The sequence below is a fragment of the Canis lupus genome, chromosome 2, assembly GCF_011100685.1.
Source record: "Canis lupus familiaris isolate Mischka breed German Shepherd chromosome 2, alternate assembly UU_Cfam_GSD_1.0, whole genome shotgun sequence".
Classification (NCBI taxonomy): domain Eukaryota; kingdom Metazoa; phylum Chordata; class Mammalia; order Carnivora; family Canidae; genus Canis; species Canis lupus.
Window position 1 is genome coordinate 71,806,170 of NC_049223.1, and position 14,367 is coordinate 71,820,536.

Sequence of the window (14,367 nt, forward strand, 5' to 3'; positions counted from 1 at the left end):
GACAGTTTACTTCTCTTTGAGTTTCCTCATCTGCATTTATTAAATGAATCTACAAAAGTTCTTTTCCTCTACTCTGGTTCCTTCCAGCAACTCTGCTTCTTAGGTTTGGAAGTGGAAGATTGCCAACTAGGACTAGCTGTCCTGCTTTTCTTCATCACTTAATGTAAAAACTTCAACTATTAATAAATTGAGATTGCTAATCAGGTGGCACTATTACCTCATTATGTTTTCATTTACCATTTTATGTAGCAATTCAAGGACCTTTTTTTTTTTTAATGTGTTATTTCTAAGGCTTTGATTCTGAAGTGCTTGTTGCGCTCTAGGAAAGACACTAGTGGATGGAGGCAATAGTGCTGCTTGGTTTGAAGAAGGGAGTTGGGGAGATAAAGAACAACTTAAGTCATTAGCAGAGTTGGTGCCTCTAAGCTGATGCCTGTAGTGATCTACCATAGAATATACCCACTGGAAGATGCCTTAGAGCTCTATCCAGTTCAGACTCTACCCTGTGAGGGGCCTTTTCTGTAGCCCTTTGTTTTTGTTTTTGTTTTTGTTTTTTCTCTGTGGCCCTTTGATAGAAGACTTTCTAGTCCTTGCTTGAATAAACCCAAGGATGGGGAGACTGCTTCCTGTGTATCCCCTTCTGTGAAGTCACTCAAGCTGTTAGGATGTTCCTCCTTCCACTAAACTAAAACTTGTGTCTCTTTCACATCCTGGGCCTAGTCTTGAGCACAACGTAACAAGTCTGTTTCCTCTTCGGCATATTAAAAGCCTTTTAAATATTATGTGCAAGCCACATGCTTGAAAAACGCTGAGCTTACTGCCAAAGAACTGTTGTAATAAGACTTCAGTATTTTGGGTGACTTGCAACCAGTTTGAGCAAAATGATCAGTAAAGCTAATCCCCTTTAGCTTCATTGAACATGGTTTCCAATACTTCGATTTTTTCAAATCCTTTCTTTAAAATATGGCTTCCACAACAGCACATGGTCTCCTGGACATGATTTTGACAATATAGTAAATGGGATCATATTTCTTAGATTCGTGTATCTTAGTTGTGAAGAATATTTAAGCTTTGTAGCTCTGAAACTTACAGAAGACCTGACCATCTATAAGAAAATACAATATTAGTTGTAATGTCTTACATGGGTCATTTTATTTGATCCTGAAGACCCTATGTAATGGCTAGAACAAGTATATATCATAAAAGCAGAGTTACAACTGAAGACCTGATAAAAATCTCTCACATTTATAAAGTATCCTAGCGTGTACAAAATCCTTACACATATGACTGACTTGATCCTGTAACAGCCCTATAAGGTGGGCAGGAGGAGAGAGTGTTCCCAAGTATCTTGGGGAGAGGAAGAGGTATATATAGGTAAATATAAGTTCGCAAAAGAAGTTGGGCTAATCAGCTGTCCTCCTTTCTTCCAGCACAACATGCCTTTCTGGAGAATCACAAACCATGGAGACCTAGTGTCCCTCCACCAGGCTTTGGAGCTTGATTTTCTCTGAGAACTGGAATGAAGACCTTTCCCCATGAGCTCCTTTTTATTCGTCAAGGGAGCTAGAGACCGGAACCATCTGGGAACTCTCTCTCTGTCTCTGTCTCTGTGTGTGTGTCTCTCTCTCTTTCTCCATGGAATGCTGGCGAGAACACAATCAGAACCAACAGCTGCAAGGGACGAAGCTTTTTTTTTTGCCAAGAGTGAGCTGCAGCCCTGTGTTCATCCTCGTAGAGGCAGGAGACAGTTGGATTGAGAGAACAATAGACTCACCGCAGCTACAGTGCTTTTAATTCTTCTGTTTTTTGTTTCATTTTATTTTGTTTCAAAAAAATGAAGAAAAGAAAAGGAAATTCTTGGGGCAGAGTTGCACTCTTAGTTCGTGCCCAGTTTGAGAACTGTTCTGGACTTGCGGTAACAGGATAAACATGGCAGACTTTTGTGATACCATCTCTTGCAGTCTTTGTAATCTCCTTAGCTCTAGAAAATATTCCCAGGGAATGTATATGTTATTTTTATAGTTAAGGGTCTGGTCTCTGAAGCAGGTTTTCCCTCCTTTCTTTTTCTAGCAAGAAAGGAGTGTGTAAAGTTTCCTTGGAAAATAGCAATTGAAATATCTAAAATACCTCTCTGTGACAGTAGCACCTCTTTAGCTGCTCCAGTGGTCTGCTCTCTAGGGTGGTTTCCTTCCCGTTCTTCCATCTCCTAGTTTGCTGAACTGTGGGGCACTGAATACTGATTAACTTTAGGCTTTGGTATTTCCCATCCTAGAAGCCTTAGTCCCCATCCCAATCCCTGTTCCCCTTTAACCAAATGGCACAACTCTAGAAACGCCCCCTTTTGACAGTAAATTCTAAGCCTTCAGCTTGACTTTTATTCAAAGACTGCATCCCAGAGGGCTTACCTCCAAACTGGAGGGTAAGGACTAAGGCTTCTGAGGAATTTCTGCTTCTTTGGCTCTTGAAACAAGAAGATTCCACCTTTTCCTCCTGCAGAGAAGCACACTTCCCGGCAGACACCCCTACAACCTTCTCTTCCTTCTTAGTCATCAGTACTAGACTCTTGCCCCTTTCCTGCCCCCTGTACCTCACATCCACTTCCATGCAGCTCTGGCCAGTCCCTCTGCTTTGGATCTAAGAAGTTAAGTCTAAAAACAGACTTCTAACTACATTTGACTTCCTTTGAAGCCCTTAAGCCAAAAAAGGTATTTTGGGCCTATATTTACCCAAATCTCTGCCTGAAACTAAAGAACAGATTGCTGTGATCAAAACCCATTTTTCCCATGGAACACCCTTCCTGCTTCTCAAATCTTGTTCTAAAATGGGAAACTAGAAGGCCAGAAAGACTTTCCTGATTTAAATGAGAGTGCTGGAACCCTACTCCATGCCTGAAATTTTAATCCTGGGCCAAATGCAGGAACATCTCACCCTGACCTCTGGGAAGATTGGTGGGTGCCAGGCAACTAATCCCAACCTTGCAGCCTAGCTGTGTCTGTGGATGCTCCATCTCTCCAAGACCAATGTGGGCATCTATCTGCTCAGGACAAAATTCCTAGAGCTGAGGAAGTTCAGCCTCTCCCAGGCGGCATGAAGAGGCGATCATATAAGCACCTCAGGTGTGCAGTCTGGGTCCTCAGCAGGAGGCATCCCTTGACCAACCCCAGCTGTAATTGCTCACCCCTAGAGATTTTGCATATCCATTTCCAGAGATGTTGCGGCACAAAGGGGCCCGGCTCCTTCCAATGCCAGGCCACCCAGATGGCAGCAGACAAAGACTGACTGATAGACACATTCCTTCAGAGCTCATTGAGAAAGTGCTCCATTACTCAATTTTAGGGAAGCAGTTTTGGGGGAGGAGCTGAAGTCAGTGCTCATTACTTAGCTGCGTCTCTGACCCAGTCTCCTTTGGCAGGTGGGGAAGAGATGAGGCATGTAGTCTGAGGCCAGCCTTCTGTGGTCTGTGTTCAGCATAGTTATCCACATGCTACTCTGCCTTGCTTGATAATTGACCTTAGAAAGCTCTATGAGGGGCCTTTCTTCCAGGCCCCAAGCTCTCCCCATACGACAGTATAACTGTTGGTTCTCTGCACTGGACATAGGCCATGTAGTTGGTGCTGTACTTCAGGCTTTTGAGGCTGTGGAATGGTACCCCCATCATGCACACCGGTCCACACACAAACACTTTCCTCTCCCTGCCCTTTGGGAGAAGCTCTTTATCCCTGTAATATGACTTGGACTCCTCTTTTCAATGGCATTTATCCCCCACTCCCCACCCTTGCCCTGACTGCCTGCAAAAGGAACTTGAAATTGGCTACAAGAGGTGAGGAGCTCTACTGAGCAGAGCAACCTCTGCCTTTTTTTTTTTTTTTTTTTTTTGATGGTTGCTGCCCTCATTATAGGACAGACAGAAAATGAGAGCTTCCTGATTCCTCTTTGCCAAAATGAGTTGTCCAGGGAACACAGTGTCCTCCTTTTACCCTGTGTTTTCTTCCTCCCCAGCACAAAGAGCTGGAAAGGAAAATAAGTGGGTAGCACCAAGAGTTCTTAGAAGCTCAGGGCAAAAGGATACCATGAGTCATTTCTTCAGGGGGAAACCCTCTTTGCTAGAAAGTATACCCTTGAAATTGGCCATGTGATCAGTCTTTCCCCCAGCTGGGCACTGTGGGTTCTACAAAATGGGTCTGCACATTTCACGGTGAGGACTGTCTCTAGTATGGGACCTGGAGTTGTCAGATGTGTCCTGGGTTTAAGAGGTGGCTTGACTTTCGAATGTAAAACTGATTGTGCCTTAGCATCACCCTGTCCAATGCCCCTGGGGCAGCTGGTGGTGTCCAGGAGAATAGATGCCTGTTCCAAATTTAGATGCCTATTTGGGCTTTTATTTGGTTTGGGGTGTTCCTGTCTTCTGCTCTGTAAGTTGGGGGGCAAAGCTAGTGTCCCAGGAGACCTGTGCCACAGCTTGTTCAAAAAGTTCATACAAACTCACTTTTAAAGCTCCAAGTAGATTCTGATTGGCAAACTCTAGCTGCAGCGTATGGAGCATCTAGATGTTCACTACCTTGAATGGGTGTCAGTGCCACTGAACCATGGGGGAGAGGGGGGAGGGGCAGAGCCACATGCTTCCTCTTCCTGGGAGAATAAAGGTCTAAGCCAAGGGTGGTGAGCTTGGGCCTTCCTTTCCTCACTCCTATAGAAGGGGGCTAGTTAAGGCCCTTCCTAAGCAGGCTTCTATTTCTTACAACTAAATTGGCTTCCTTTTTCATCCAAAACTTGGAACTCCCCAGATGTTCACACTTACAAAGAAGCTAAATCTGAATTCTGGGACTCTAAAATATCTTAAACTATGAGAGAAAAATCTCGTTTTGTCCCATCCCCGATTTGCAGTCCCTCTGCCCCTTCCTCTCCTCTGAGTTAGACAGCTCCAGCAAGCAAGGCTCCGTGGCTAGTTCCTAATGCACTGACGGGAGCCATCTCATTAAGGACAACTTTTACTCAAAACATGACCCTCTGGACCTCAGATGCCTCATTTAGCAGGAAAAGGCATTGAGTGGATCAGATATATTTATGTGACTGCGGGCATTCGTGGCTGTGTAGAGTCCTTGACCATAATGTTATATGTAATGGGAACTATCTTATAAACTTGAAAAAAATAAAGTTTTTATTTTCTATACAGTTTGCTCCTGTGTCTTTTCTGAGTAGGATCAGCCCAGTTGCCCAGCTAAGTAGGCTAAGTAGGGCTTCATAAAAAAAACCTGAAGAGCTCATTAGAAAGATGGCACCCTTCAATAACCCAGTCATTCATTTCATCAGAAACAAAAACAAATTAACCCATTTGGTATAAATAAATGTACATGGGGAAATAAATATTTTAAAATAACTTGCAAGGGAAAGTTTATTAATTGTTTCTAAAACCTATTGCTTTTTAAAATTTAGGACTGGAATGATAAGAGGTTTCATTTGCTGTCAAATGTGCTGAAATATAATTATTAAAGAGAAATCGATACCTTGCTGTGATGAGCTTAAAATGCAAAAGCAATAAAACTGACAAACTGATATCAAACATCGCTTGATTTGGCCTGATTTCCTGTCACATCAACTACCGTATCTCATTTCATTTCTTCATATTTGGATCTGTCACTAACTTGTCTGGAAAACAGTCGAGAATCCCTTTGCCTTTTATTCCAACGAAGGAGGCCGGAATTCGAGTTTAGCTTCTAAGTACACGCGTCAGACTCTAAGATGTATTTTCCTCCAAATTAATTCCCCTTTAGAAAAGGGACTTACCTTATATTCTAGGCTTTAAATGTTTGCATCAGAAGGTACATATTTCTAGCCACATCATAGTTGAAGCAAACTTGTTAGTTGTTACATCTTTACTTGGTCCTAAGTACAAATAAATACTAGAGTATTATTTGCTTTTCAAGCCCTAGGAGTAAACATCTCGTGTATAGTAAGTATAACATCTGTGTATTTCTCAAAAACCTTTTGCTGGCAGGTACAAGTTAGTAATTCAGGATGGTTTTATTCTTCAAAAACAAGTTTCTTGACCTTTAAAAAAATTCTTGGTGGGAATCTTGAAAGGCAATTTCTAATTGCAAATAACGTCACTGTCATCTTTTTTTAAAAAAATGTAATTCTGCAAGCTTTATATACAAATGAAGTGACTGCTTCATTCCATAGATTTAAGTGTTACACTCTATGTTTTAATTTAGGTACATACTACCATTATTTGACAATTTAGTGATTATAGACGAGAGTTTCGCCAAAATATTAAAAACACATCTTTGGGATTTTTGTCAGGGCAAAGTAGGGAATTGCCTAAAACTGTGTCTTCTATTTGGGCATATATGGCATCTCCCCTGAACCTAATCTCTACATTACATCCTAATCATTATGACAAGTAGCTTGGAAAAGTAAATAACGTCAATCTTTGTTTCAGTGAAACCCTTAGGACCCATGTCCAAGGCTAGGTTAGGCACTAAGTCCACCCTCTAGGGTCTCAACCCTTGATTTGAGAGAAATTCTAATGATTTCACTTATGGATGTGTTTATATGTATTTAAATATATTTGATTACAAGAATGGTCCCTTTTCTGAGGCCTTTATCTCCTATAAGAGATGATAAAGATAACAGATGGTAGTTTTTACCACCTTTTTTTGTTACAATTAAGTCAGCAACCATGTTGGCCTTTTTACTGCTCCATGATACTTTTTTTTAAGATTTTATTTATTTATTCATGAAAGACAGAGAGAAGCAGGCTCCCTGTAGGGAACCCTATGCGGAACTCAATCCCAGGACCCCAGGATCACACCCTGAGCTGAAGGGATGCTCCACCACGGAGCCACCCAGGTGTCCCTGGTCCGTGATATTCAAATCTGGAAAACACTGGACAACATGATCCTGGAGATCCTTTCCACCTTCCCTTTCTATGTCAAAAAGCACCAGCATCATCTCCCCAGGGCTCCCCCCTCCCACACCCCACTCATCTCTCATCCTGGGCCTGCCCATAAAGCTGCGCAAGCCTTCCGCCGGACACTGCTGATTTGGTCCTTGGGACAGAGTGCATCTGGATGCTCCTCACCCTCCCTCCTTTAGGGCTGAATCCGTTTCTCAGGGAGGCCTTCCCTGGCCATTGTATACAGAACCGTAACCCCCACCCACAGCCTACATTCACCCTCTCCCTGTGCCCTCCCCCACATCTACGCTATCTCCAACAGTTTGACTTCTCCTGTTTATCGTGTCTCCACTAAAAAGAATACTAGAACTTAGACGGTCTTGGATCCCCTCACATGGATGACTGCTACTTTTTTTTTTCCTGTCTCTGTGCCCTTTCCCTGTTCCCTAGTTTCTCCAAACACAGATCTTCCAGAGCAACAGAAGTCCCACCGCCCTGGCATCATTGCCCACACCCACATCCCCGAAGCTGCCTCTTCACTTACACCCTCCCTGAGCTCCCAGCACAGGTACCTTTCTTCACCCGGGCTCTGGGAATCACTTCCTGGTTGCAGAGGTGTCTGTGGCTACTCCAACCAGACCTAGCAGCAAAGCTGCATGCACTAGGGTCGGTCCAGATCTGGGTTCTGATGCCCGCCTGGCAACAATCAACCCCACAATGGCTTACCAGCTCCTGAAACTTGGAAAACAAGGTTGAGAAATCCTGCCTGCACCAGCCCTCTTGTCTGGTCCCAGGGCCCTTACCAATTCTAAGGATGGACTTCATGTCCCTGGACCCTTCTTTCCAAGTGTCTTTGAACACTGTAGATTTAATGACACAACTAGGTTGGAGGGTTTCATGAGGTTTTAATAATAATACTGTTAAACAAAAACAACACATACATGTCCTTCACTTGCAGAGACACATATGCACACCCCTTCTCTTGCTCTCACATAGACTCTGAGGTAGAAAGTATACTGCCTAAAGTATAAAAATACTCTCTGGGCTGAGCCATGGCCCAGACCACAGGTTCACAAGCATTTGGTTGAAAGGTGGCTTACTTGAGAGCAGGGCCAGAGGCTGGGCCAGCTGTGCCGAGGCCTTGAGGAGGCTGACAGGGTGGCCAGTTGGGACACCCCTGGCTTCCCGCATGGCAGCCTACTCAGGAGTAGCTGGAGAGGGCAAGGGATGAAGCTTGGGTGGCAGCTCATCTTGTTCCAGGTTCCAAGGATAGAATATTCCAGGCACAGAAGTTGCTCTCGGTAAACATTTGTCAGATGAACAGAGTGACAGGTGGGGCAGAAAGGAAGAATTCTGAACACGTCCCGGAGATCCTGGGCCTTCTAGCCAAGGATCGGGGAGCCAGGCACTGGGACAGCACCTTCACCAATTGGTTTAGAGGTGGCCAGGGAGGTTAAAGGCCAGCTCTAAGAGCCTTGGGGAACCAGCTCTACTGGCTGGCGGGGTGGGGGTAGGCGGTGGGGCAGGGGGTCTCTTCTTTCCTCCCAAAGTGTCTTGTACGTAATCAGAGCCCATGACTCCCAGGGCCCAGCCGTCCTCATCTTGTTCTCATCCTTGAAGCCAGGCCTCTGTCTTACTCAACTCTGGTCGCCAGTGCCCGGCACATCAGGCAGTAAGTGCTTCTGGGGTGAATCAACACCCATAGCAGCAAAATTAGCTTATCTTCTGCATTTTACCAGTTGATTCCATCTGTTCTGAACCTGCTGGGTCTGGCCTTGCCTCAAAGGACCCCATTCGCCTCTCCCTTCTGTGGCAAAGCAGCCTCATCCCTGACCCTGGGGAAAAAGCTCTGAGCCAGCTGGGCCATGCGCCTGTTCTGAGGTAGCCGACGCCACTCAAGGGAACGGAGGCCCCAGGCCCCATCCACCCGGTCGGGCTCCTGGCGACATCTAGGGTGCAGCCAGCGGTAGTACACAAGCCGTAGAGCCAGGCCCAAGAGGAAGCAAATGCCACTCACAGGCAGCAGCATCTGCAGTGGGATCCCGCCGGGCAGCCAGGCGATGTGGGTCACCCAGGTGACCACCAGGAGAACGCTGTCACTCAGGAGGAACACCAGGTGGATGGTGGCGCGGCCTCGGGTGCGGCCCTCAGCCACGTTGAACCAGGAGAAATAAAGGATGGTGGCCACCGTTGCCCGGTACAGCCACTCAGAGCAGGAGTCTGGCATGAAGTCTGTGCCCTGAAGCCAGACCCAGAATAGCAGCACCAGCCACAGGCCCAGGAAGTGCAGGGCCACATAGTGGGGGAAGAGAGCTGAGAAGAGGGCCACGGCCAGGACTCGGGGCCACAGCAGCAGCAAGTTCCACAGGAAGTAGACCACAGAGGAGCCCAGCCCCAGGAGCGACTTGGACGGGAGGCAGGTGCGCAAGGCCCGGTGGTAGTCAAGGAGCGCCCACGAGATACCCACGAAGGACGTGCAGATGCCGACCCCTACAGAGAGTAAGCAGAAAAAGGTGAGCCCTGTGGGCAGCCTGCCCGGCACTCCCTAGGGGTCGCAGACACCACGCGACCTCATAGCCACCCTGAGGAGGGTGTGAGAGCCCCCGACTGCTGAAGGGAAACCACAGCTGGGTAGCACCTGTTCACACAACCAAAACCAGAGCTAGGACCCAAATACGGAGTCTGCCCTTCGCCACAAGGCTTTACTTTTCAGGTGCTAGCATGGTGCTAATTCTTCCAGGATTTGGGGTGGGGGACTATGTGACTTACATACCCGCATCTGCACCCCTGTCACCCAGCATCTGGCACCTTGGGCCCTGGCCACATCCTGAGCATCTTCTAGGGCCCTGTAACCCTTTCCCAGAAGAGCCCAGCCTTTCTGGGGCCTGAAAACCAACAATCCCAGTTTCCTCTTTCGTAGTCTCAGAAACGGAAGCAGGAAATCCCAGGGGTGGCAACAGGCCGGTGGCTGAAGCTGCCCTCCAGGCCAGGAGGGCCGTCCCTGCCATACAAACAACATCCCAGCTCAGGCTGGGCCTTCGTTTTGATTTTTCAATTTTTCAATGCTCGCAGTTTACGATGGAGATCCTATCCCACCTCCTGGGTGCCCAGGCTGGACAAGAAGCACTAGGACCTCTGAGGAGGGATGAAAGCAGCACTGGAACGTTTCTGGAATGCTTCCTCCCCTGTCCCTTCCCACCATCAACAGAAGTTTACTGGGAACCTGTTGTGGCCCAGGAGGCCACTGCCCCGCCTCCCCCCCCCCCCCCCCCATCGCCTGGGGAGCAGATCTGTGGCAACATCCCTTCTGACTACCCCATGCTAGGTCTCGGCGGGGCCGATATCTCACAGTCCGCCTAGCATGCTGCATTCGCTGACCTGGACAAGCTTAGCCCACAGTATCCACTAGGCCAGGAGCACGTGCCCTGCGAGCTCCAGCTTGACTATCCCCTAGAGTCACCCATCCTGACCCCACGCACCCCGCCCCACTCTGCAGGTGACCTGTAGCACCTCACCCACTCTGTCTGGAGTCTTAGCACAGTAATTATCTATTGCCTTGTCTCGGGGCTCCTTCACGGTATAAAACATTTTGCTCCCTTGGGGTCCCCAGCAGCCCAGGACCTGGCACATAATAGCAGCCGAATAAATGTTGGTTAAATAAAAAGTCAGAAAAATCTGTCTCTTCCCTAGCTCCCTGCCACCCCTGCATGTACAGTGGAGACTGTCCCCAGGGAGCCCTGATCTAGACACCCACATCGCTCCAACAGACGAAGCACGTGCCCAGTGAGTACCACGTGCCCTGGAGCAGATCACTTCACCTTTTGACACGTCTTTGCCCTCATGTGACATGGAGAGCACGTGAGCCTACAGGGCTGCTGTGCATGTGAGCGATGTCAAAAGGAGAGCACCTCCCACAGTGCCTGGCTGATGGCAGGCCCTCAATCATCACGGCCACCATTCCTGTTATTTGTCCTAATTCAGGAGGCTAAGGAAGAACTTCCAAATTGGACTCGGACCTTGCCTAAGGGACATTCTCCTATTTTCTAAGCAGCCTTTATAAAAGAGTTAAAACACTCATGATGTTCATCAGAAGCTCTCCCAAGTCACCACAGGGGGACTGGCCAAGGGCCCATCACTCACACTGGTAGGACTCGGCCCGGCCGCTCTGCAACACAATGGCCAGCAGCAGCGTGAGCTGTGGAGTCGTCTCCAAGAAGGTCTCAAAGAGCCGCAGCATGCTGATGTCCAGGGTCAGGAAGTCGGCGTAAGCCAAGTCAAACTCCGAGGGCGCCTCCTGCCGCCACACCAGGAGCCCCTGCTGCAGCCCCTGCACACACCTGGGAGGGGGGGGGCGGACACGGATGCTCCAAGGGGCCAGGTTAGTGTGTGGTGGCGTCCCACCTTCCCTCACCCACTGGGTCGATGCAGGTGGCCTCCAGTCCTAGCTTTTGTCACTTACATGCTGAGGGGCCTTGGGCACAAGTGACTTAACCTCCCTGAACTTGCTTTTTGTTGTAGAATGGGGAGCAGTACCAGCTACCGGGGCTCCAGCTGGCCGGGGTGTCCTAAGGTCATCACAAACCATTTACTCCTGACAACATTCCCATTTAACGGATGGGGAATAGACCCAAAGAGCTAATCAATGGTGGAAACAGGATTTGGCCCCAAAGCTGTGTGAATTTCAAAGGTTTACTGTGAAACTGCTTCGGGCGATAGTTCTCAAATGTTAGCAAGCATAAGATTTTTCTTAGGATTCTGGGGGCCGGGGGGTGGAGTGGGGAGACATTGAGAGCTTGCGAGCACAGACAAGATAGGTCAGATGGTGCTGCAGGAAGATTACCCTGGCTGTGGAGAAGAGGAAGGGGTGGAGGGGTGAGCCCTCAGCTGTGAGAGCACAGATCTATTTAAGAGGACTGTCCAGAGTAATGGACATGGAGACAGAGGCAGAGTTAAGGGGTCCAGAGGTTGGCCAAACAGGCCTGGGTGACTGACCCACTGGCATTGGCATGAGGTGGTAGGAAGATGTACCACGATCTCCCCCACAGAGCTGATCTCAGCGGGCTACTGAGCCCACTCAGTCACAGCAAATTCAGTCATCTACTGTCACTTCCCCCTGGATGGACTAACACACTAAGGGAGCAGGGCGGGTAGGCCCAGGCTGGGGCTCCTCCCTCAGCAAAAGCCTCGGCCCCTGGTCCCCCAAGGCCCCTGCCTCAGTCTAGTCAAAGAGACCCCATTTTCAAAACCAAAGTGTAGGAAAGTCTGCTGGCCTCGTGCTCAGCAGAAATAGGAGAAGGGAAGATGCATGACACAGTTACGGATTCAGGGCTCCGCGAGGTCTGCCAGGACCCGAATAACCACTCCTTCGCGCCCGCCCAGCATGTTACTGATGCCTGTGCAGCCCCTCGGGCAAAACTGCAATATCAAAGCTCCTCTTGTCCACTCCTTAAGACCCGATGCAGCTTTGTCAAAGCAAGACCTGGAGAGAATCTGTAAAATCGATTCAAGAGCAGATCCTGGCTCCAGCCACCCCATCCCAACCCAGACCACATGTGTCCTGACTCCATCCCATGACTCTGATCCCTTGCTTTCTTTCAGTTTCTTCATCTCTAGAGGGCCCTGCCAGTTCAGAGGAGGAGTATAACCCACACAGATTTTCTGGAACCCAGCCTGTGTCCAGCCCTGGCTGGCTCAAGGGACATGCGTGAGTCAGACCCCATGTTGCTCTTTCACTTGCTCTGGGGGTGAGAGGTTGGGGCAGAGAGAACAAAACTCGGAAAGAGGGATTGAAACAACAAGCTCTGCTCTGGGGGTCAGGGCTGCTGAAGCTCCCCGCCCCGCACCCCCCCACACACACACAACCCCGCTCCATACACGGTGACCCAAGTGATCAAGCCAGCTGACATTTGTTGAATGCTTACTCAAAGCAACTTACAGATCTTATTTCATTTAATCTCTACTAAAAGAGGCAGGGGGAACCCTGGGTGGCGCAGCGGTTTAGCGCCTGCCTTTAGCCCGGGGCGCGATCCTGGAGACCCAGGATCGAATCCCACGTCGGGCTCCCAGTGCATGGAGCCTGCTTCTCCTTCTGCCTGTGTCTCTGCCTCTCTCTCTCTCTCTCTCTCTCTCTGTGTGACTATCATAAATAAATAAAAATTTAAAAAAATTAAAAAATAAATAAATAAATAAAAGAGGCAGGCGCTACAACCATCCCCACTGAGCAATGAGTAAACAGACCCGGAGGCTCCAGTGACTTGCCTGAGGCCCCACCCAGGGAAAAAAAGGAACTTTTTTTTTTGTATGGAAAATATAAGGAGTCTGCCCTTACCCTAGAGCCCACCAAGAGCCCAGCACCATACTAGGCACCTCAGCTCTTGCCTCCACTCCCCACAAGAGGCCGCCTGCCAGACCTGTTTCTACATCACTGTTGCCTTTTCAGAGAAGAGGAAAAAGGCTTAGAGAACGCAGGCATGAGGCCATAGACGGTAAATTAGCGAGGACTGGAGCCCAGAGAGGCCTGACTCCAGACCAAGTGCCTCAGTTTCTTCCCCAGGGTTGGCAGGAGGGTAGGGCTAGAGGAGGCGCTCAGAGGGCTGTCTGCCGGCCTGGCCTCCGTGGCTTTAGGGGCGGGGAGCTCACCTGTGGGCAGGAGTGCCCACAGGGCTTAGTTTCCTCTCCAGGGTCCGGATCCTCCCTTCCCGCCCCCTTCGGGGTGTCGCGGCCCTCCCCCGGGCTAGCAGCCCGCGGCGCCTGCCTCCCTCTCCCCGAGGGCGTGGTGCTCACCTGTACAGGTAGCCCAGCTGCAAGAGGTGCAGCAGCGCCAGGCAGCGACCCGGGGGCTGCGGCGCGTGCAAGCCGGCGGGGTCGGCGCGCAGCCAGAGCCAGCTGAAGAGCTGCAGCGCGACCGAGGCGAGGCCCAGCAGCGCCAGCACCAGCGCGGCCCACAGGTAGCGGCCGCTGACCACGTACTGGCCCGCGGCCCACAGGTCGGCGCCCAGGTCGATCAGGAAGGCGGCGGTGCCCCCAAAGCCCAGGACCACGTCCCAGAGGAGCGCGGCGCGGGGTAACCAGGGCATGACCCGCCAGCCGCTCCCCCTCCTCCTCCTCTGGGCTCAGGCCCGCCCTCGGGGCCCGGGGTCGCGGCGGCAGGAAGGAGGCGGGCGCAGCCCTAGGGGCCGCCCAGGACCCGGGCCTCCTGGGCGGGACTTCCCCGCCCCGCCCCGTCCGGGGAGGAGCGAGGCCCGCGGACCCCGCGGCTGGGGGCGCCCGCGATGCGGCCCGCGCCCGCCGGCGCCCCGGGAGGCCGGCCCCGCCGCGCCCGAGGGCCGCTGGGCCCGGAGACCGCCGGCCACTCCGTCCGTCCTTAGCCTCCCCGGACTTCTCTTCGCCTCGCTTTGCGATGGAGACGACGGAAGGGCCCGGAGAGCGGCGCCCGGGCTGGGACTGCGACCCCTCGCATCCGCGCGGTCGCG

The 14,367-nt window shown here is 50.2% G+C and overlaps 2 protein-coding genes across 5 annotated transcripts in view; one reads left to right on the top strand and one right to left on the bottom strand.

Annotated features, from left to right (window-relative positions):
- EYA3 (EYA transcriptional coactivator and phosphatase 3) overlaps window positions 1–5,560 on the top strand; it is a 103,982-nt gene extending 98,422 nt beyond the window's left edge. For all 4 annotated transcript variants that reach the window (XM_038531380.1, XM_038531378.1, XM_038531382.1 and 1 more), the window contains one exon: window positions 1,431–5,560. In XM_038531380.1, coding sequence (XP_038387308.1) covers window positions 1,431–1,511 — 81 coding nt within the window. In that variant the 3' untranslated portion in view covers window positions 1,512–5,560. The remainder of the gene's footprint in view (window positions 1–1,430) is intronic.
- A 2,220-nt stretch (window positions 5,561–7,780) lies between these two features.
- XKR8 (XK related 8) lies at window positions 7,781–14,065 on the bottom strand. Its single transcript, XM_038531383.1, has 3 exons — window positions 13,679–14,065; window positions 11,036–11,232; window positions 7,781–9,385 (listed from the first exon to the last, which is right to left on the bottom strand). The coding sequence occupies exons 1-3, from the start codon at window positions 13,969–13,971 to the stop codon at window positions 8,676–8,678; spliced, it is 1,200 nt and encodes a 399-aa protein (XP_038387311.1). The 5' UTR covers window positions 13,972–14,065; the 3' UTR covers window positions 7,781–8,675.
- Between the last annotated feature and the right edge of the window lie 302 nt (window positions 14,066–14,367).

Excerpts from the sequence above, each read along its gene's own strand:
- XKR8 (XM_038531383.1), bottom strand. The coding sequence starts at position 13,971 with ATGCCCTGGTTACCCCGCGCCGCGCTCCTCTGGGACGTGGTCCTGGGC. Across the intron at positions 11,233-13,678 it reads CAGCTGGGCTACCTGTACAG|GTGTGTGCAGGGGCTGCAGC; the intron begins GTGAGCACCACG and ends CCCCCCTCCCAG. Across the intron at positions 9,386-11,035 it reads CCGGGCCGAGTCCTACCAGT|GGGTCGGCATCTGCACGTCC; the intron begins GTGAGTGATGGG and ends TACTCTCTGTAG.